Consider the following 23,367-nt stretch of genomic DNA (forward strand, 5'->3'; position numbering starts at 1 on the left):
CCTAAGAATGGTGGTGTTCTCTGCATCCAGAGAACCTGACTGTGATATCTAACAGGGGTACCAACACCAAAAACTGACCAGATTTACAAATCAGAAGCATAGTTTGCAGAAATGCAGTTTAACTGTAAATGTAGCGGCTTGGCTGGAGCTTAGCTATATGTCCTGCTGATTTTGAGTTACTGTGGAAATATGTTAATGCAGAATGTATTTTTTCATGTTTCTTCATTAATATAGCCCCAGTTCAGTAATGAATTCTGCACAGAGCATCAATAGCTGGGACAACAGGGAAATACACTGCTCAAAAAATTAAAGGAACACTTTGAAAACACATCAGATCTGAATGGGGAAAAATATCATGCTGGATATCTATACTGATATGGACTGGGTAATGTGTTAGGAATGTAAGGATGCCCCATCGTTTGACGGAAATGAAAATTATCAACCTACAGAGGACTGAATTCAAAGTCACCCCGAAAATCAAAGTGAAAGAATGCAATGTTTCCAAAAACATGCTCATCTTGAATTGCCATTACTGTGGTTGGTTTATCTTAAAACAGTAGCTCCAAGCCAGTAACTCATGAGGCACATGTGGGGCTAAGCTGCCTGCAATGCTAGTGCCAGTTGCTCAGTCACTCTAAAGTGCTTTACATACCATACTGAACATTTCTTTCAAAGCGAAAGAATGATGCAGCAGGCTAGTCCATTTTGCTGAAATTTCATTGCAGCAACTCAAAATGGTACTCAGTATGACCCCCGTGTGCTTGTATGCATGCCTGACAACATCAGGACATGCTCCTAATGAGACAACGGATGGTGTCCTGGGGTATTTCCTCCCAGACCTGGACCAGAGCATCACTGATCTATCGGATTTAGGTCAGGCGAGCGTGGGGTGCATTCAATGGTATAATTTCCTTCATCCTCCAGGAACTGCCTGCATACTCTCACCACATGAGGCTGGGCATTGTCATCCACCAGGAGGAACCCAGGACCCACTGCACCAGCATAGGGTCTGACAATGGGTACAAGAATTTCATCCCGATACCTAATGGCAGTCAGGGTGACATTGTCTAGCCTGTGTGTCCCTCCATAGATATGCATTCCCAGACCATCATGGACCCACCACCAAAATGGTCATGCTGAAATGATTAAAAGTATTCTTTTAATTTGTTTGAGTAGTGTACAAGTCATTTATGCACTTCTCTGTCACCTATTGTTGCTTTTGATGGAGCTTCTTTTTAGTAAGGTAGTTGGTGAGCGGCATGCCTACTTTAGCTGCCTTTCTTGTCACATTACTATGGAAATTTGGTTCCTGTTTTCCCAAAGCAGATTGGATAAGTGCCTATAGTGAGCTATAACATAACATGTAAAAGGCAAACTACTGCACAATTGGTTTGTGACAACACAAAAAAATGCCAGTACTACATGAGAATGGCTATTCCATTGTTTATTTTGTATACAAAGTAAAAAAATTTATAGAATTGCAATGCTGGAAGCCCCAACACAAAGACATTAATGAGCTTTGCATGTATCTTAAAACACTTTACCGAAAACAGGTATTTCTGTATTGGAAGATGTTGAAGCACTAACTCACCTGTCAAAGTCTGTAATTTACCAAACTACCAAGTGGTTAGAACAGAGTCTGTAAATTGTGGAGATATATTGAGCCTGGAGTACCCAAAATATTTCAAAAGGCAGTTGCCTTAACCTTCTAGGCTTTACTTGTAACAAAAATATCACTTTTGGCTGAATGGACCCCCATAAAATGAATCTGTAACAAACTCAAGCAGTTTAAACTAAATTTGCTAAAAAATATAAAGGCAACAAATGTTCCTTGCAAACCTTGGCATTTTCTGTAAAAATCAAACTTGCCCCTGTCCCTCACCTTCTAATTGGTCAAACAGGCTGTCATGTTAAGGACCGAGAAAGAGGCTTGAGACAGGGTGAGACCTAATATGACATTAAAAGGTAACATTTCTATACAACTTCATCTGCCTGTATAGCTGGCCCTATTGATGATTTTGAAATCCAATATTTCCAGAAACATGCTTATCTTGAATTGCCAGTACTGTGGTTGGTTTACCTTAAAACTGTAGCACCAAGCCAGTAGCTCATGAGGCACATGTGGGGCTAAGCTACCTGCAATGCTAGTGCCAGTTGCTCAGTCACTCTAAAGTGCTTTACATACCATACTGAACATTTCATATGATTCTTCATTCTTCCTCTTGATTACAGAACAAAGCAGAAACTGCCTTATTTATAGGATTTCTTTAAAAAAACGTCTTATTCAAATTTGTCCACAGTTGCCATGCTCATATACTGACTAACTAAACACTGCCTACATTGTAGATTCCACTTACTACCTTGGCAGCACTGCTTACTCTCTAGAGTTACAGCTGAGAAGGAGCCTTGTGTATACAGAGGTAGAGTTGGATGGGGGTCTAGACCTAAATACTGTACCAAATCCATAAAGCTTTAGCAAGGCATAAGGATTTTTTGCCATGCGACTGTAGCGGCCAAATCTGATTGGACACTTGGATCTTAATCCTGGTGCATTAGCTTTGTGAAATAGGCCTTTGTATCCATACTATCATGAACTGTGATTGACAAGCTGACCAAGGGGGAGGACCTCTGTGAGGACCATCTTAACTTGTTTTCCAACACAAAATGCTAGACTTGTAACAATACACTTTGCTAGCTACACAAAACTACAACAAGGTATTTACACACTAAGGATGAATTTGTTATTGCTATCTGCAGCCTTGATTGACAGAAGACTATAATGCACCTGACTACCACAGTCATGGCAGAACTACAGGGTGACTATAAGCCACCATGAAGAAGAAAGATATGAAGAAAATGTTTTTAGTAACTGCATGGGTTGAACAGAAAACTCATTTAAATATACTGAAAGGTAAGAAAATTCATGTGCTGCGGTTTCATAGACTACAACACACAAAAGTCATCATCTATTTCCACCTATCAAATGTTTAGTAAGAGCAATCTTTTCTAGAAAACAATGCTTGTAACAGTGACTACAGAGGATCATTAATATGATAGGTGTAGACAGATTGCCAAAGTAGGCCAAGTTGGCCAGCGTTTTAAATGCATCAGCTAGACATGCTCACTATACACTGCAAATTTCAGTAAATGTTCAATTAAGTTTTTTATATTCTGCAGTCAGGATGGATATACAGTGGTGGATATGCCTTTTATTTAATCTACTAAGTGCTGCAGCAACATGTCCTGGAACACTGCTCTAAACAACAGAACTGCTGAGGGAGCATGAGGAATGTTGACTAGAGCAGTGTTCAGTGGGGCGTGTCGGACCATTGGAGAGCCTAGCCACTGCTTCTGTGTCACAGTCTGTCTCTCCTATGTGCTGGCAGAACAGTGTTTTTTAACTCCTGCTGCAGCACGTAGCTGATTAAAGAAGTTATATAGGCATATGTTACTACTGTATATGCAGCCTGACTGTACTACAGTAATAAATGAAGAGGGGTCAGCTGAAAGTTGTTATATTTCAATTTGCGCATATTGTCCTGGCTTAAAGTGGAAGTTCACTCTCTAAATCAACACTGGCTATTTTGAATTCTTATACTGTTAGCATTAGTAAATAGATAGGGACGTATATCATATTTACTTGTATTAAACAGTCTTTTACATTTCTTTAGTTAATGCCTAGGCAAATTATGTCATACATCCCAGGAGTCTTAAGGAGGGGCATTCTCAGGTAAGCACACCATTCTGCTTGAATGCCTGAGCTAAGGCCAGATGGATTCCAGAAAGTAAATGCTACATGAATCATCTACCCTTACTCAAGAAATACTAGAGGGGGGTCGTAAGTGATTTCCCAGCAAAATAAAGCATGGAGACATTGATGGGTAGGGGAGTTTACAATGAATAACAAAAAATGAATTAACCGCCTCCTGTCCGCCATATAGCAGATATACTGATACAGGGAGGCACAGGTGTGTAAAATCATGTACATAGATGTAATTTTTGCATTTCCATTTGTGGCCGCAGCTGTCAATCATCGAGTCCTGATTAGTTGCCGACACCTAGTGATTGCTGAGGGTCTCCAATGGGGGAAGAACTGTTAGTAAACAAAACAGTTCTCCTCCCTGTCAGCTCGTACACACTACTTTGCATGGCTTTGCACTACTTTTCATGCAAAGCAGTGTGCTTACAGTAAAGCACACAGACACAGCCCCAAGTAAAACAGTACATAGTCAACCCTTTGATCGCCCCACATTAACTGCTTCATGCCCAGCGCCATTAGTACAGTGTTAGTGCTTTTTATTAGCACTGATCACTGTATTGGTATCACTGGGGATGTCAGTGACACTAACTCAGTTCCCCCCAGTGCCTGCTGCAGTCCTGCTATAAGTCGCTGATTGCCGCCTCTAGTAAAAATTAAAAAAAAATAAAAATCCCAGTATATATAACGTCATTTGTAAATGCCATAACTTTCATGCAAACCAATTAATTTACACGTATTGGGATTTTTTTTTTGTTTGTTAGCAAAGACATGTAGCAGAATACACTTTGGCCTAAATTTATGACGAAATGTTATTTTTTTATTTTTTTTACTGGATATGTTTAATAGCAAAAAGTCAAAAAATATTGTTGTTTTTTCTCAAAACTGTCGGGTTTTTTTTTTTAGCGCAAAAAAAAAAAAAGAAAAAAAAACGCACAGGTGATCAAATACCACCGAAAGAAAGCTCAATTTGTGGGAAAAAAGGACAATTGTCAAAGTAACGCAGTGCCATAACGCAAAAAATGGCCCGGTCAGGAAGGGAGGTAAATCCTCTGGAGGGCAAGTGGTTAAATACTGCTTTTGATTTGTGGTGCTCAGTTTGTGTAGTTCCACTTTACGTTGAAAAGAGCAGTGTTCTGAATAGGACTCCAAGTTTTACATAAGCACAGAACAAACCGAGCATATTTACCAGTGGCAAACACTGAAGAAGTAACATAGTTACAATGCAGTGCAATGTGGCTCTGTAGTAGCTATAAGAAAATGGCATCAACAAATGTATTATTTGTCTTTACAAAAAGACTTCATGATGGATATCTATTCATTCAATGCGCAAGAAATCTGCATAGCATCATACCTAACATTTGTGTGTGTTTGTAAATGCAGTCATGGTGCAGTTCCAACACAATCAAGTAACCCCATGACTGAAATGATTTCAAATTCTACAATGATGTGATAAAAAGCTTGGCTGGAAGACTTGATAATATTCCTTAGTGTAAAATTAATAACATCTTGTAGAAAGTGCAGAACTTTATTGTCCATGGCAGGGTCCAGAATTCACATCCTGGCCTTCTACTATTGTGCCGGTCAGCTGGAAGTTGAGAAGAAATCTTCAGTCTTGAACACAAGTGGAGGCTCATATCGGACTTGCGGTGCCCTTGGAGATGGTGTTGCTTTCTGAACAGATAAGCATAAAATGTATTAACAGATATATATAAATGTGTGTATATATATATATATATATATATATATATACACACACACACACACACACACACATATCTCTATCTCACAAAGTCAAACAGAAATACTCTACATTGCTCAAGCAAGGGCCGTGCAATGGAAATATAAACAGAAACATTTTGAATTCCTGGTATCTGCTGCTTGCCCAGGATATCCAATGCTCACTAAGCTTTGCAGCCCTCCTCAGACAAGAGAAAACAAAGACACTGCACACTTTCTGCTTTTTGTGTATGCAATAATATATATGCACTCTTGCACTTAATTGAACTGAGATGAAACATATATGACACTAATTTATGCCAGTGCCATTGACTACGATCACATTTTTTTCTGAATATGACACACTCAGAATAAACATGCTTAACCTTTCACTAGATGACTGGATAGAAATACACATCTATTGCCAGACTGGCATCTTGGGTGATGTATGGGATTGTCTGCTTCCTCACAATAGTGTGTATGTATATAACTGGAAGATGACTGCATATTGTGAAGTGCAAGTATACTGAACTGACAGCAATCAAGATCTCTTGTGAGCACAAGGATGCAGCTCTGTACCTTGTCCCTCTCTGAAAGTGGTGTTTTTTTCTGGCCATACAAATTACTACTTTCGGCCATTTCCTTACTTAGTGGGTTGCCACCTCCCGAGTCAACATCCCTCGATAGAAAAACAAAGTTGCTGGGCGGAAGGCTGAATGAAAAATTGTAACAGTGTATGGTCAGCCTTTGATGTCATTGGAAACCAATAGAAGACTTGGCCTAGCTTCAAGCACTAGTGCCATATTTTAACCACTGCCCTTAGAACGTACCCATATGTCCTTGGGTTTAAGTGGTTATATCAGGGCCATGGCCTGCTGCAGTCATGGCCCTGGGTTTTTTTTTTTTGTTTTTTTTAAGAGTCGGCAATGCTCATTAATGTAAAAGCAATCGAAGTAGCTATACAGCCACTGTATTACTATTACATGTGGCGGAAGGTAGTCACTCCACGTTCGGCCACCTTTCCGAGCTCTCCTGTTCCACCATGAAGCCCAGGACTGAAGCTGACCATAGAGATGAGGGAGAAATTGAAGTTCCCCAACCATCTCTATGTTCTATGAAACCAGAAGCGATGAGGTTTTTTTCAGTTCCAGTTTTGGTCCAATGTAAACCAGACCGATCTCAATTATTCCTGATTTTTAGAAGGACATTGTTGAATTGTATATTCTCAGTTTCAGTTTTTTTTTTTTTTGTGCATTTAAGGTCTCATGGCTTCAACCAGCAAACAAGGCAATATAGTGATTTTTGAAGGTTTATCAATAATCTGCCTTGTTCTACAGTTTACATTGCTTTATAATCTGCAGCTTAATCATCTGTGACCTGTTACGTTTGAATGATTATCCTTCTGTAGGTGAAATGTAGAGGTAGAGAATGTTAAGACAGGCAGTTGGGGTGTTTTTAGGATGGCTCAGTCAAACTGGAAAATTTTGCTTGTAAAACTACTTTCCATAGGTCACTCAGAGTTCTTTTTTGAAAGACACCAACAACTACCACTTGAATGCTCCAATTAGAAAAAGCTTAGAAAAACACAACAAATGCCTACCGTGGGAGAAAAGAGAGGCGAGGCACTGAGGTTCTGGAAGATTTTCTTGAGAGGGTTAGGAAAGGTCCCCAAGTTTGTTTCAGCTTGTGTAACCTGCTCTTCCATGAGAGCCACATCACCTCCAACCTTCTTCACAAAGGTCTGTCCATTTGTGCAAAAAAACAGAAGAAAATTGTTATAATAGCATTTCTAACATAAACACAAACTTTCCACAATGAATAATGAAATAGGCAGATATAGAAGATATAATGCTAGGAAGCAGTTGGATAGGGCACATAGATCTGTATCTCCGTTCTTCTAGTGACGAATACACACACATTTTTATTTGTAGGGTCTGAAAGCGGAATTCCACCCAAAAGTGGATACTCCACTTGTTTACCTACTGGGAGGGGCTGGGCATCACCCAGCTGTCTTGGTCCATGTTGGAACCAATGACAAAATACATGTAAGGTGGAGGCTCCTTAAAAATCAATTTAAAGAACTAGGCTGCAAGTTGAAGGGAAGGACCTCCAAGGTGATATTCTCTGATATATTACCTCTGCCTTGCACAACACAGGAAAGACAGGGGAGATTTGAGAACTCAATGCATGGCTGAAGACCTGGTGTAAGAAGGAAGGATTTTGGGTTTCTAGAGCACTGGGCTGACTTTTTCATTGGGGTGCAGCGATGGTTTGTACCTAAATGGAACGGGGTCTGCTGTGCTGCGGGAGAGGTTTATGGGAAGGCTGGAGGAGTATTTAAACTAGGATCAAGGGGGGAGGGAGAATTAGATTATAACGGGGTAGCTAGATCAGACAGGGGTCAGTACTTATTAGTGGGTGGAATGGGGAAAGATGGGGAGAGGGCTATGGCAGATAAGAACATTCCCATGTTACAAACAACCAGTGGAATTGGTACCATTTGTGTGAAAATAAAAAATATATAAAATATGTGTGCACAAGGTGTCAATGAATTAAAGTGTTTGTTCACCAATGCCAGAAATCTGCCAAGCAAAATAGATGAGTTGGAAGCTTTGGTGCATGAAGAGAACTATGATTTAATTAGTATTGCTGAATCTTGGCTTCGTTCTTCACATGTCTGGGCCATTAGTATTCCTGGCTATGTTCTCCTTTGGAGAGACAGGGTAAATGGGAAAGGTGGTGGTGTCTGTCTATGTAAGAAGTGAACTCAGAGTGAGTGTGAAAGAGGACCTAGTTGATGGAGAGTTTGATGAGGCTGAAGCATTATGGGTGGAACTGCACATGGGGGTGTGTGTTACAAAGGTAATCATTGGAGTTTGTTATAGGTCTCCAAGTGTTAATGAGGAGGTGGAGACTCGGCTCCTTGCACAGATCGAAAGGGCTGCAAGGGCTGGGACAGTGATAATAATGGGGGATTTTAACTACCTGGAAATTGACTGGAATAATGATACTGCAGGAACAGTTAAAGGGCAAAAATGTTTAAACCTACTACAGGACAATTTTATGGTACAGTTCATAGAGGCCCCTACTAGGAATGATGCTCTGCTGGACCCGGTAATCTCAAACCATGCAGAACATATTATGAATGTCCATATAAAAGAACATCTGGGTAGCAGTGACCATAACATGATTTAATTTATTGTTAGCTGGAAACAGCAAGCACATAATGGAAAAATAAAAATGCTCAATTTTAAGAGGGCTAATTTTCCAAGGCTGAGAGCTGTTCTCCAAGACTTAGACTGGGAGGGAATATTGGCATCAATGAACACAACACAGAAATGGGAGTTCTTCAAAAAGACTGTATGTGAACACACTGCAAAATATATTCCCATGGGCAACAAGTTTAAAAGGCAAAAAAATCAAACCTATGTGGCTTACGGCCAAAGTTAAAAAAGCTATAGATAATAAGAAAAGAACTTTTATTAAATATAAAAATGAAGGAAAGCTATCATCGTTTAAACATTACAAAGAATATAACAGAATATGCAAAAAGGTAATAAAGGCCGAAAAAATTGAAACCGTACGACAGATTGCAAAAGATAGCAGGACCAACCCCCAAAAATTCCTCAAATATATTAATAGTAAAAAGGTCCGGTCCAAGCATGTAGGCCCTTTACAAAATAATCTAGAGTGGGTGACTGGGGACAAAGAGAAGGCAAATTTATTAAATACCTTCTTCAGCTCTGTATATAGAAAGGAGCATGGGGGAGCTCTTGTCCATAGTGGGCATGGTATTGACACAGCTCCAGATGATCCACATTGGCTCACAATTGATATGATCCAAAAATATTTAGACAGAATAAAGGTGAATAAAGCACCTGGACTGGATGGCATACATCCACGGGTCCCTAAAGAATTGAGCTCTGTCATTTCAAAGCCATTGTTTCTAATTTTTAGGGACCCTTTAATGGCTGGCATAGTACCACTGGATTGGTGTAAGGCTAATGTGATGCCAGTATTTAAAAAGGGGTCAAAATATTTACCAAGTAATTATAGACCTGTTAGTTTAACTTCTATAGTTGGGAAGATACTGGAGAGTTTAATAAAAGGCCACATAGATGAGTTCTTGCTGGAAAAAAATGTTTTAAGCAACAGACATCATGGATTCATGAAAGACAGAAGTTGTCAAACAAATCTGATTTCTTTTCATGAGGAGGTGAGCAAAACCTTGGACAGAAGGGTGGCACTGGATGTGGTATACTTGGATTATGCAGAAGAGTTTGACAGAGATCCCCGACTAATGTGTAAGGTAAATTCTACAGGTTTGGAAAAATCTGTATGTAAATGGATAGAAAACTGGCTAAAAGACCGAATTCAGAGATTAGTGGTAATTGATTCATACTCTGAATGGTCTGGGGTCATCAGTGGTGTACCCCAGGGTTCAGTGTTGGGACCCTTACTTTTTAATATATTTATAAACGATATAGGGTCTGGGATTATAAATGCCATTTCAGTCTTTGCAGATGACACCAAGCTGTGCAGTGGAATAACGTCCTTACAGGATGTCTCCAATTTACAAGCTGACCTCAATGCACTGTTTAATTGGGCAATTATGTGGTAAATGAGGTTTAATGTTGATAAATGTAAGGTCATGCACTTGGGGGCTAAGAATATTCCTGCATCATACATACTAGGGGAGTACAACTGGGGGAATCAATGGTGGAGAAGGATCTGGGGGTTCTGGTAGATCACAAGCTTAATAATGGCATGCAATGCCAAGCTGCAGTTTCTAAAGCAAGCAAAATCCTCTCTTGTATTAAAAGAGGTATAGACTCCAGAGAGAGAGATATCATATTACCCCTGTACATATCATTAGTAAGACCTCATCTGGAATATGCAGTTCAGTTTTGGGCACCAATTCACAAAAAGAACATTGGGGAACTGGAGAAAGTACAGAGAAGGGCAACCAAACTGATAAGAGGCATGGAGGAGCTCAGCTATGAGGAAAGATTAGAGGAACTGAATGTATTCTCTTTTGAGAAGAGGAGATTATGGGGGGATACGATCAACATGTATAAATACATCAGTGGTTCATATATTGAACTCGGTGTAGAGTTATTAACCCTGAGGTCATCAGAGGACAAGGGGGCACTCTTTATGTCTGAAAAAAAAGAAATTTTATATCCAAACACGGAAAGGTTTCTTCACAGTGAGAGCTGTGAAAATGTGGAATAGACTCCCTCAAGAGTTGGTTCTGGCCAGCTCAGTGGATTGCTTTAAAAAAGGTCTGGATTATTTCTTAGATACACAGAATATAACTGGATACTAACATTTATAGGTAAAGTTGATCCTGGGAATATCCGATTGCCTCTCGGGGGATCAGGAAGGAATTTTTTCCCCTGCAGGAGCAAATTGAATCATGCTTTGCTGGGGGTTTTTTTGCCTTCCTCTGAATCAACTGTGGGTGTAGGATTATAATTTTTTTTTTTTTTTTAAATGGTTGATTGGATGGACTTTTGTCTTTTTTTAGCCAGACTATGTAATTGCGCGGTCATGCAACACTGTATCTAAATGAAATTAAAATAATTATTTACACACAAATAGAGCTTTCTTTTTGTGGTATTTGATTACCACTGGGTTTTTAAAAATAATTTTTATTATTTTTTATTATATAAAACTAAACTTTATAACTTTCTGTTATAAAACATATCCAATTAAAAAATAAATAAAAAGTCTAATTTCTTCATAAATTTAGAAATCTCAATAAGTGTATGTTAATTGGTTTGTGGGAAAGTTATAGCATCAACAAAATATATACTGAAATTTACTTGTAATGGCAGTGATCAACAACTAATAGTGTGACTGAGATAATCTGGTGGGCAATCTGGCGCTAGGGAGGGACACTAATGTCACTGGTAACACCAATACAGTGATCACTGATAACACTGTACTAATGACACTGGCTGGGAAGGGGTTAACATCCAGGGTTTACTGGGTCCCTAAAAAGTGTTATGTGTGCTGCTTTTATTCACAGATCTGGCTGTTTTTTCCTCCCTGCTTTTCAGGGAGAAGAACAGCCAGATCCTTGTTTTGTGTACACAGAGTTCTGTGTGTCTGTAAACACATTTTTGGGCACAGCAGAAAAGCATTGGCTGAAACCTGCTGACAAACTCCGGCTATGTCCAATCACAGCATGGGTGAGCAGGGGACGCGTACACGAAAACCAGGAAGCAGGTGGCGACACCTGCCACCTGCTCACAGTAAATGTGCTGTGAGCGGGTGGCAACTGATTAATAACACAGTAGCAGCCATTTATATTAACCTACTATTTATTAATTCCATTTACTCCAGCCTCAGCTGTATAAACATCATCATCATCATCATCATCAAACACCCCTTAGCTGTGATTGAATTCCCCGTCAAGTGATTATACATAATATTTATACCTTTGCTAATGAGCTGTTGGAATGGAGATCTTTCTAAACACGTTTCTAGGATACACCGCTTCTTCAGGAGAACAAGTGAGGCTCTTTCTTATATGTATCAGGGGTAGTTGTCAGGAAAGGCAGAAGTGCGCACAGAATGGTGCATGGAAGAGCATGTGTGGATCAGCTTGAGCCCACACTTATACATGCAGAGGTGCGTGTTTACTTGCACATGTGACTGTCACTATTGCTGGTGCCAAACAGGCTATTTAAACAGAGATGCTGCACTGCATCATTGCTGTTTGGTCTACAGCGTTTCCTACATAATCTGTTACTTGTTCCTGTATCTGACCACTTTCTACTGATCTGCCTCCGACTATGCCTGAATTCCCCTGAACTGATCCACAGTTGTCCTTGAATTACATCTCTGCCTACTCCTTATGCTGATCTGCCTCGCTGTTGATGACTCTGGCTTGAACCCTGACTACTCTTCCATCTTTCTGCTTACACCTTATCTCCCCCCTCCAGGTACAGACCCAGCTTGCCTGACTCTACTGTTGTACTATCTGCCGCTTGGGGCCAGTGCCTGCCAACCAGTTACCCGCTGCTCAGCTGAGCCAGCTGATCGTCTTAATGTTGTCCAGCCAGTTCCTGTCGGACACCAACTACGGTCTGCCATTTTTAATGTTCTCACATCCACTCTTCGGTCCACGCTCAGAGAAGCACAGATGACCTATCCACATCAGCTGCTGAGAGATCTGTCAGGCACTCAAGCCACTCTGTGACCTTATCCCTCATGTAGCTTTACTAGGGGCCCTGAGCTGCAGGTACTGTCACATACCTCCGCCAGGTATGTGACAGTAGTGTTCTTTTATGTCCCACGCGTACAGCCTGTTGATGCCCCCAAGGTCATTTATAGGGATGCCAAATTAACAGCTATTCCTCAAAAGTGTCCATACAATAAACAGAGCCCAATTTTGGTGGAGTCCACATCCTGACATTTACAGCTCCTAGAAGCCCATTGCCCCAATCACATGACCACCAACCATCTCCACGAATGATGCTTCTATGTGTCCCTCACTGGTACAGAATCAGGGCGTTCTTTTGGTATTTACCCACCCATATACTCTACCTACATCCACGGCCACCACCCTGCAAGTCTATTCGGTTCCTGGGATGCATTTGGTGGATGGTATGCCTACAGATTTCTGCCAGTTTCATACTACTTACTCAAAATTCCATCACCAAAATAAAAAAAGTGTGCTAAGATTTCTGTGGAATCATGTGATTCAGGATTCTGTGATGTAAGTTAAAACCCACAGAGCTGACTAGTGAAAGATGTTTCCCTCCAATAGTTTCATTGTTTTTAAACAATAAAAAGGTAAGTGGCAAAAAAAGACTCTCTTTGTCCATAGCAACCAAGCAGAAACTGCTTTATACAGACAGTATGGGAGTGTGGATGATAAAAAATCTATTTAGCTTCTGTGAGCAAAAGTAGGTATCATATTTTGCCATGTCAAACCCAATACAATAGATCTAACAAAAACAATACAACTCTTATCATTTCTACTAAAATAACACCCCATTCTACCTCAAGCAAATCTATCTTCTGGTAGAGTTTTCTCATTTCTGCAGCTTTAGTGTAAATCTGAGGTACTTTTTCATTAACCACTTGAGATGTATCATTTCGTATCTGTAAAAAAAACAAACAAAAAAACATTTTAAAGTATATGTGAACCCTTACCTTGTAAAACAACCAATTCAGTTTACAAAAAAGAAATAAAAGGCAAAACATTTGTGTGCACAGTATACAGGCGTACCTCAGTTTACGAACGCCTCGGTTAACGTAATTTTCGGTTTCTGAATGAAAATCCATTGAAAATGAAGCCTCGGTTAACGAATTTTTTTCGCAATACGAACGGATTAATTGGTTTTCAATGCATTTACAAATTTTTTTATAATCATGTTCCTGTACAGTACTATGCTTTTAAAGTGCACTTTATCAAGAGTTTTGAACAGATAAGACTTTTTTTTTACTTTTTACCTCCAGAACGAATTAATTGGCTTTCAATGCATTTACTAATGTTTTTTTTTTTAATCATGCCCCTTTGTGCCTTTAAACTGCAACTTATAAAAAGTTTTGAACTGATAAAACTTTTTTTGACTTTTTTCTGACCTCAGGAACGGATTAATTGGTTTTCAGTGCATTTACGAATTAATTTTTAATCATGTCCCTGTACAGTAATTATGCCTTTAAAGTGCACTTTAAAAAGAGTTTTGAACAGATAAAGACTTTTTTTTTTACTTTTTTCTGACCTCCGGAACGGATTCATTGGTTTTCAATGCATTCCTATGGGAAACTGCGTTTTGGTTTAAGAATTTTTCGCAATACAAATTCCCGCAGAACGCATTAAATACGTAAACCGAGGTACACCTGTATATGAAAAAACATTAGAAATGCTTTTTTTTTTTTTTTTTTTTAAAGTGATCGCATAACCTTTGTTCTGACCTGCAGAAGGGGCTTAGAGAGGTGGGGGTGGAGAAGCAGTAGTACAGGGATCTTCCCAATGAATGGCTGTGCAGAGGGGCATGTCAGCAAAAGTCTTGGCCTCTGCAGGATAGGCAGGCTGTGATCAGAGCACAACCAGAAAACTGACCGTGCAAGGATGGTTGTGCTTTTATGCCTAGGGCAGTCAGTTTGAAATAGGACAGCAGGGGAATAGGCAGGATCACCAGGTATTTCAAACAAGGGAAAAAATACAAAGAGAACAGGATACTTTTAAGGAAACGAAAATGATACCATAGACATATATCAGGAATAAGAAATGTTGGGGTAACAATTGTCACTTAATATTAGACTACATTAGTCAAGTACAAAACAGCCGCTCCAATAGGAGGACAGAATATGAAAATGAAACAATTATGTTGGTGGGCAGTACACACAGAAAGAATGATAAAAAGGTAAGTAAACTCTGTGGGCAAGATTCTTTACCCTTTAAATGTTTTAGCTTTTTTTCTTATCAATCATTTTGTTCCTTGGATTTTTTTTAGTTATGTGTTTAAAGAGGAACTAAACTCAGAGAAATACTTCCTCAATCTAGCGTGGCGGTTAAATCCCTCACCAACTGTTGTCAGCTTTTCCCCAACTACTTCCAGGTGCCGGGTTTTCGGCCTCTTGATTTACCGGTTTAAGAATGTCACCCTGCACATGGACACGGCAGTCCGTTTTTTCATCACAGCTGGAATGTGCCAGGAAGGCACACCAAGCTGCATGGCTGGCAATGCCTGAGAGTGGTGGTGCCACCCATAGGTTTCCATTGTGTACGCTTTCTCCTTTCCCCTGAAGCCGCGTTGGCTGACACAGGAGAGCCTGATCACATGACCGGACCAGGGCAGGCTGAAAATAGGGAAGTATGTACATCTTTCTTTCAAAGGATAGTCAGCATAGGTGTTAGAATGGGGGAAGGAATAGTTTTAGGACTAGCTGGGGTTTGCCTGGAATTGTACCATATTTTCCGACGTATAAGACGACTGGGCGTATAAGACGACCCCCCTACTTTTCCTGTTAAAATGTAGTGTTTGGGCTATACTCGCCGTATAAGACTACCCCTCTTCCAATGCACACCAGTGGGAAGAATAGTGCCCCATCATTAGTATCAGTGGGAGGAATAGCGCCCCATCATTGGTGTCAGTGGGAGGAATAGTGCCCCATCATTGGTGTCAGTGGGAGGAATAGTGCCCCACCATTGGTGTCAGTGGGGGGAATAGTGCCCCATCATTGGTGTCAGTGGGAGGAATAGTGCCCCATCATTGGTGTCAGTGGGAGGAATAGTGCCCCATCATTGGTATCAGTGGGAGAAATAGTGCCCCATCATTAGTATCAGTGGGAGGAATAGTGCCCCATCATTGGTGTCAGTGGGAGGAATAGTGCCCCATCATTGGTGTCAGTGGGAGGAATAGTGCCCCATCATTGGTGTCAGTGGGGGGAATAGTGCCCCATCATTGGTGTCAGTGGGAGGAATAGTGCCCCATCATTGGTGTCAGTGGGGGGAATAGTGCCCCATCACTGGTGTCAGTGGGGGGGAGGAATAGTAACCCATCGTTGGTGTCAGTGGGGGGAATAGTGCCCCATCATTGGTGTCAGTGGGAGGAATAGTGCCCCATCATTGGTGTCAGTGGGGGGAATAGTGCCCCATCATTGGTGTCAGTGGGGGGAATAGTGCCCCATCATTGGTGTCAGTGGGAAGAATAGTGCCCCATCATTGGTGTCAGTGGGGGGGAGGAATAGTGTCCCATCGTTGGTGTCAGTGGGGGTGGGGGGGGGGAAGTGCCCCATCGCACGGCACACTTACCTTCACTTGATTTTCGCGGGGCCGCTCGGCTCCGCCTCCTCCCCGGTGATTGGCCGCCTGTGTGCTTTTCCTGAGCTACAGTTCTGGCGGCCAATCACCGGTGAGGAGGTGGAGCCGAGCAGCCGCACGAACATCCAGTGGCCGAACTGAAGGAGGGAGCAGCTGCGCTTCCTGGACCGGATCGTCGTGGGACCGGAGCCAGGTAAGAAACAGAAGCCCCTGCCCACCCCTGTACTTAGTTTCACTTCCATTGGAAGAGGGGGGCGGCGGCGGCACCGCACCGCCCCCCTAAAAAGTGTCAGCATGCCGTATACCGGCGTATAAGACGACCCCCGACTTTTGAGAAGATTTTCAAGGGTCAAAAAGTCGTCTTATACGCCGGAAAATACGGTACTTCAAAAGGATTGTACCTTTGGCACATGTTGCACATTACATCTGTATTTCGGGTGTAACATGTAACATGCTCCAAGCCCCCCTCCCTGTTACAGCAGGCAGGGGTTCCTCCCTCATCCCATTTCAACATAGGCGTGGCTGAAGAGCTTACTTCAGCAAATAAACACAAAACAGTCCATAACTCGGGTTCAATGGAAAAACAAGGTAATGGCTCACCGCCACTATACTGGTCCCAGACTGGGGTTTTGGGGGTTTCCTGTCTGCTTCAGGAGTCCCAAAGAGGTGGTTTTCACAGTTCAGAAACTGCTTGCTCAGGTGTCTCTTACAACCAGGTGCTGACTGTTTCCTCTTCCTTTTCTGGACTGTGATGGACCCAGGTTAACCCCTTCTGGACGAAAGTCTTTGTAATCAGGGTTTGGAGGGTCTTCCCACCCAAAACGTTTCGAACCTCCAAAATTGAGTCCCTAATAAGGACTCAACAAGCCACAGAGTACAGAAATTCATTCCTCTTTTTATCAACCAAACTACCTTGGAACCCCTCACCATGCATGGGTGAGCACCTCAGCAATAACTTCAAACCAATCCCTTTAAAAAGGGACCACAACTTAAATAGTGGGGAAATATATCTGCTATTCAGAACCCATCCCTGGTGTCCTGTACCCTATACAATGCCTTGGAAAAATATTCATACCCCTTGACATTTTCCGCATTTTGTCATGTAAATGTATTTTATTGGGATTTTATGTGATAGACCAACACAAAGTGGCACATAATTGTGAAGTGGAAGGAAAATGATAAATGGTTTTCAAAACTTTTTACAAATAAATATGTGAAAAGCGTGGTGTGCATTTGTTTTCAGCCCCCCTGAGTCAATACTTTGTAGGACCACCTTCCTTGCAATTACAGCTGCAAGTCTTTTTGGGGATGTCTCTACCAGCTTTGCACATCTAGACAGTGAAATGTTTGCCCAATGTTCTTTGCAAAATAGCTCAAGCTCTGTCAGATTGGATGGAGAGTGTCTGTGAACCTCAATTTTCAAGTCTTGCCACAGATTCTCAATTGGATTTAGGTGTGGACTTTGACTGGGCCATTTTACATACGAATATACTTTCATCTTAACCAGGGGTCTCCAAACTGTGGCCCGCAGGTCGGATGTGTCCCTTTCCATCCCTTGGGGCACTATCCCTTCTACTGATAGGAGGCACTAGCCTCCCACTGGCACCAAAGATGGGGCTAAATTTCTCCCACAGACACCAATGATGAATCACCATTCCTCCCACTGACACCAAAGATGAAGCAACATTCCTCCCACTGACACCAATGATGGGGGCACCATTCCTCTCACTGACACCAATGATGGGGGCACCATTCCTCTCACTGACACTAATGATGGGGGCACCATTCCTCTCACTAATACCAATGATGGGGCACCATTCCTCTCACTAATACCAATGATGGAGCACCATTCCTCCCACTGACACCAGTGATGGGGCACCATTCCTCCCACTGACACCAGTGACGGGGCACCATTCCTTCCACGGAAAACAATGATGGGGCATCATTTCTCCCACAGACACCAATGATGGGGCACCATTCCTGCTACGGTCACCAATGATGGGGCACCATTCAGTCCACAGTCACCAATGATGGGGCACCATTCCTTCCACAGTCACCAATGATGGGGCCCCATTCCTCCCACGGTCACCAATGATGAGGCCCCATTCCTCCCACGGACACCAATGATAGGGGACTATTCCTCCAACTGACATCAGTAATGGGCACTATTCCTCTCACTGACACCAATGATGTAATAGTTTTTACTCCCATTGATCATCAAGCCTATGGCATTGTTTACTCCCACTAATGCCAAGGAATTTTCTACTCCTGCTGGTCACAGTCCAGGCCCTGTTATTTGCAGGGCAGTAAACTGGCCCTTTGTTTTGAAGGTTTGGAGACCCCTGATCTAAACCATTCCATTGTAGCTCTGACTGTATGTTTAGGGTCGTTGTCCTGCTGGTAGCTGAACCTCCGCCCCAGTCTCAAATCTTTTGCAGACTCTTTTTCTAAGATCGTCCTGTATTTGGCTCCATCCATCTTCCCATCAACTCTGAGCTTCCCTGTCCCTGCTGAAGAAAAGTATCCCCACAACATGATGCTGCCACCACCATGTTTCACGGTGGGGATGGTGTGTTCAGGGTGATGTGTTAGTTTTCTGCCACACATAGCATTTTGCTTTCAGGCCAAAAAGTTTAATTTTGGTCTCATCTGACCAGAGCACCTTCTTTGCTGTGTCCCCCACATGGCTTCTCACAAATTGCAAACGGTACTTCTTATGGCTTTCTTTCAACAATGGCTTTCTTCTTGCTACTCTCCATAAAGGCCAGATTTGTGGAGTGTATGACTAACAGTTGTCCTTTGTACAGATTCTCCCACCTGAGCTGTGGATCTCTGCAGCTCCTCCAGAGTTGTCATGGGCCTCTTGGCTGCTTCTCTGATTAATGCTCTTCTTGCTCGGCCTGTCAGTTTAGGTGGACGGCCATGTCTTGGTAGGTGTGCAGTTGTGCCATACTCTTCCCATTTTCGGATGTAGGATTGCACAATGCTCCGTGAGATGTTCAAAGCTTGGGATATTTTTTTTTTTATAACCTAACCCTGCTTTAAACTTCTCCACACCCTTATCCCTGACCTGTCTGGTGTGTTCCTTGGCCTTCATGATGCTGTTTGTTCACTAATGTTCTCTAACAAACCTATGAGGGCTTCACAGAAGAGCTGTATTTATACTGAGACTAAATTGCACACAGGTGGACTCTATTTACTAAATAGGTGACTTCTGAAGGCAATTGGTTCCACTAGATTTTAGTTAAGGGTATCACAGTAAAGGGGGCTTAATACAAATGCACACCACACTTTTCAGATATTTGTAAAAAATTTTGAAAACCATTTATCATTTTCCTTCCACTTCACAATTATGTGCCACTTTGTGTTGGTTTTTCACATAAAATCCCAATAAAGTACATTTACGTTTTTGGTTGTAACATGACAAAATGTGGAACATTTCAAGGGGTGTAAATACTTTTTCAAGGCACTGTATGTTACAAAAATGTAGTGTAATTTATTATGTTTGAACATTTCCTTTCATATCACTTATGAAATATACAGTAAAGCATACATAGTTATACTTACCATATCTAACATTCCAACAAACTCATCAACTCTAACAAGTAAGTCTTCCAAGCTCTTCTCCAAATTTTCAATCTGGGCAACAAACATATGCCAAAGTTATTAAATTAGAGTGAAACAAATGATGTACATTAGTAGGTCTTTGTTATACGCAAGAAGAATTGAAACCGGAATATTTGCTGTGGAGAAAAGGTCACTTGATGTCTATATCCAAACCAGCAAAAATAAAACAAGTTACAGCATTTGTATTATGCAGGGATGCACAATTTGTATCGTCTGACACATGGGACATGCAGTAGTTGTGACATTTAGCCCTGCTGAAGACAAGCACCAGGGCTTGTCAGGTGGAAGCCTTTGGGCGGATGCGCTGCCTCCTGAATGCTCCCACAGACCATTGTAGAGTGTTCCCCTGCTCACGCCCCCCCCCCCCTTCCCCGCTATGTATTCTGGGCTCCGCTTGCCCATCTGCGGGCCTGGGACCAACAGAGCTGGTAGAGGGGAGGGAGGAGAGCTTACACACATCTGCTATCCTCCCCATCTTGTTTCTGAGCCAAAAGTGACGTATATGATGTCATTTCTGGGTCCCTGTTGTCAGTGTCCCTGGCCATCAAGGCCAGGAAAGGGTGTAGAGGTGGAGTACAGAATTCAGTGGAGCTTTTAGACCCCGAATGTCTCATTAAAGAGAATTATCAAAGTTCATCCCATAGGGGATTTTTTTTTATCAATTTGTTTTTATATTGTAAAAAAATTAAAATCCCCTCCCCCCAAAAAATGAGCCCCATGAAGCTCCCCCCCCCAATATAGGCATTTACAAACGTAAATACATGCATCCGTGAAAACGTCAATGGCGATGCACATTATATATGTTGAAATTAGTCAACATTTCATGGACACATGCAAATTTAAGGTTTGACATGTTGGGTATCTATTTACTTGGTGCAACCTTGGCTTTTATATTTTACCAAACAAACTGGATAATTTATTGCATTTTTTTTGCCCCCTAAAATGAAATTTAGTGTGTTTTTTACTGAAATTACTTTTTACTGAAAACCTTTCCAGTAATATCGTGTGACATAAAAAATTGGAACTACCACTATTTCATTCTCTAGGGCAGGGGTCTCCACACTTTCAAAACAAAGGGCCAGTTTACTGCCCTTCAAATATTAGGGAGGCTGGAGTGTGGCCAGCAGGAATAGAAAGTTCCCTGGCATTGGTGGGAGTAAACAATGCCATAGGCTTGGTGGTCAGTGGGAGTAAAAAATAATATATCATTGGTGTCAGTGAAAGCAATAGTGCCCCATCATTGGTTTCTGTGGAAGGAATGGTACCCCATCATTGGTGTCAGTGAGAGGAACGGCGCCCCATCATTGGTGTCAGTGAGAGGAACGGCGCCCCATCATTGGTGTCAGTGAGAGGAACGGCGCCCCATCATTGGTGTCAGTGAGAGGAACGGCACCCCATCATTGGTGTCAGTGAGAGGAACGGCACCCCATCATTGGTGTCAGTGAGAGGAAGGGTGCCCCATCATTGGTGTCAGTGAGAATGATGCCCCCATCACTGGTGTCAGTGAGAGGAAGGGTGCCCATCATTGGTGTCAGTGAGAGGAAGGGTGCCCCATCTTTGGTGTCAGTGAGAGGAAGGGTGCCCCATCTTTGGTGTCAGTGAGAGGAAGGGTACCCCATCATTGGTGTCAGTGAGAGGAAGGGTGCCCCATCTTTGGTGTCAGTGAGAGGAAGTGTGCCCTCATCATTGGTGTCAGTAAGAGGAAGGGTGCCCCATCATTGGTGTCAGTGAGAGGAAGGGTGCCCCATCTTTGGTGTCAGTGAGAGGAAGGGTGCCCTCATCATTGGTGTCAGTAAGAGGAAGGGTGCCCCATCACTGGTGTCATTGAGAGGAAGGGTGCCCCATCTTTGGTGTCAGTGGGAAGAATTGTGCTCCAACCTTGGTGTCAGTGGAAGGAATGGTGCCCCATCATTGGTGTCAGTGGGAGGGCTAGTGCCCCAAGGGCTGGATAAAGGCAAGGATAGGGCCACATCCAGCCTGCAGTTTGGAGACCCCTGACCTAGGATGTCTGCTTTCAGAAAATAATGTTTTGGGGGTTTTATGTAATCTTCTGGCCTAAAATTATTTTTAAACTTGTGTAAAGATGTAAAAACGGCTCTGGCAGTGAAAGGGTTAGGGGCCCATTCCCATCAGGTGGTCTATTTTGTGAATGAGCCCTAACAGAGCAGCAACCTTGAATGGGGCACATCGCTACAGGTAAGTTATTGGTACTTACCCAACGCCCCAATAAAATGTTTTTTTCCACTTTTCAGTATTATGGGGCAATCATTGCTGAAAATGCTGGCTGACTGACTGTGATCCTGACTCTTGGGAATCACTGACCCTGAGCAGGAGTATGGGTAAGGGAAATCAGAAGCCATCCTATCCCAAGGCAGTGAAGGAAGAGGATCAGCAGAGCAGCCAGATGAGCGGCATTTCAGGAGAAGCTAGACTGACCTCAAGCACAGGTGAGCTGTCACATGACTGTTAGGAAGCCCCGCCCTTACCTCAGTCTTATGATGGGCAGGGAGAAGGTAGCTGGACAGCTGATTGGCTGTTGTTTTCAGACCTGCACCTTGTTGCTCGTCATCGTTCAGAAGGCCAACCGAGCCGCCGCTGCAGGCGCTCTGACTGTGGGAGACATGGCCGCTGTCCCCTGGGCTCCCCTCCTCTTCCTCCGGCTCCCACTGCCCAGCACCTCCATCTAACGCCATCACTGCTCGAACCAACCACCGCACGGGACACGTGACCACAGGACAGCGCCGCCCACGGGAGCCGAGTCGGGTCAAACTTCGTCAGAAAGCGTTACCTCAGATAGTTGTCTGCTAGAGAGGCGGTTACTACGTCCTCACCGGTTCTAGCGATATTTTCATGGATATATTGCTGAGGGTACCGGTCCTTCAGAGTAATACCAGGCGGGTCTGAGTTCCTGTGCCCTCCAGGTCTGGGCCTGTGCATGCTCTACGCATTGCAACTAGTGATTCACCGACATGAATTCTTGTGCTAATACCGAAAATTCAGGATGCGCTTGGCCCAAAACTGAAACAAAAACGGACAGTTTTGTTTTAAATTTAATGGGGCTGGCATTTTTGCATTGAAGTCACTAGGGGGCGCTTTTGCATTGACATCTATGGGATGCAATTTTGCATTGAAGTCACTAGGGGGCGTTTTTTGCATTGACATCTATGGGACGCAATTTTGCATTGAAGTCACTAGGGGGCGTTTTTTTGCATTGACATCTATGGGACGCAATTTTGCATTGAAGTCACTAGGGAGTGTTTTTGCATTGATATCTATGGGACGCAATTTTGCATTGAAGGTACACGGGGATGTTTTTGCATTGACATCTATGGGACGCAATTTTGCATTGAAGTCACTAGGGGCGCTTTTGCATTGACATCTATGGGACACAATTTTGCATTGAAGTCACTAGGGGGCGCTTTTGCTTTGACATCTATGGGATACAATTTTGCATTGAAGTCACTAGGGGGCGTTTTTG

The 23,367-nt window shown here is 42.5% G+C and overlaps 1 protein-coding gene across 1 annotated transcript; it reads right to left on the reverse strand.

Moving 5' to 3' along the window:
• Positions 1-1,429: 1,429 nt before the first annotated feature.
• BLOC1S4 (biogenesis of lysosomal organelles complex 1 subunit 4) lies at positions 1,430-22,630 on the reverse strand. Its single transcript, XM_089682225.1, has 5 exons — positions 22,376-22,630; positions 19,830-19,901; positions 13,493-13,594; positions 7,077-7,217; positions 1,430-5,431 (listed from the first exon to the last, which is right to left on the reverse strand). The coding sequence occupies exons 1-5, from the start codon at positions 22,580-22,582 to the stop codon at positions 5,342-5,344; spliced, it is 612 nt and encodes a 203-aa protein (XP_089538351.1). The 5' UTR covers positions 22,583-22,630; the 3' UTR covers positions 1,430-5,341.
• Between the last annotated feature and the right edge of the window lie 737 nt (positions 22,631-23,367).

This window comes from Staurois parvus, unplaced genomic scaffold, assembly GCF_062004578.1.
Source record: "Staurois parvus isolate SC_StPar_1 unplaced genomic scaffold, SC_StPar_1.0 ptg000287l, whole genome shotgun sequence".
Lineage (NCBI taxonomy): Eukaryota > Metazoa > Chordata > Amphibia > Anura > Ranidae > Staurois > Staurois parvus.

Bases quoted from the DNA above. Each gene is read 5' to 3' on its own strand.
- BLOC1S4 (XM_089682225.1), bottom strand. From the start codon at position 22,582: ATGGCGTTAGATGGAGGTGCTGGGCAGTGGGAGCCGGAGGAAGAGGAG. The intron at 7,218-13,492 runs GTAGAATGGGGT...ACAAATGGACAG, and splicing joins AGAAGATAGATTTGCTTGAG to ACCTTTGTGAAGAAGGTTGG. The intron at 5,432-7,076 runs GTAGGCATTTGT...TTATCTGTTCAG, and splicing joins CGCCTCTCTTTTCTCCCACG to AAAGCAACACCATCTCCAAG.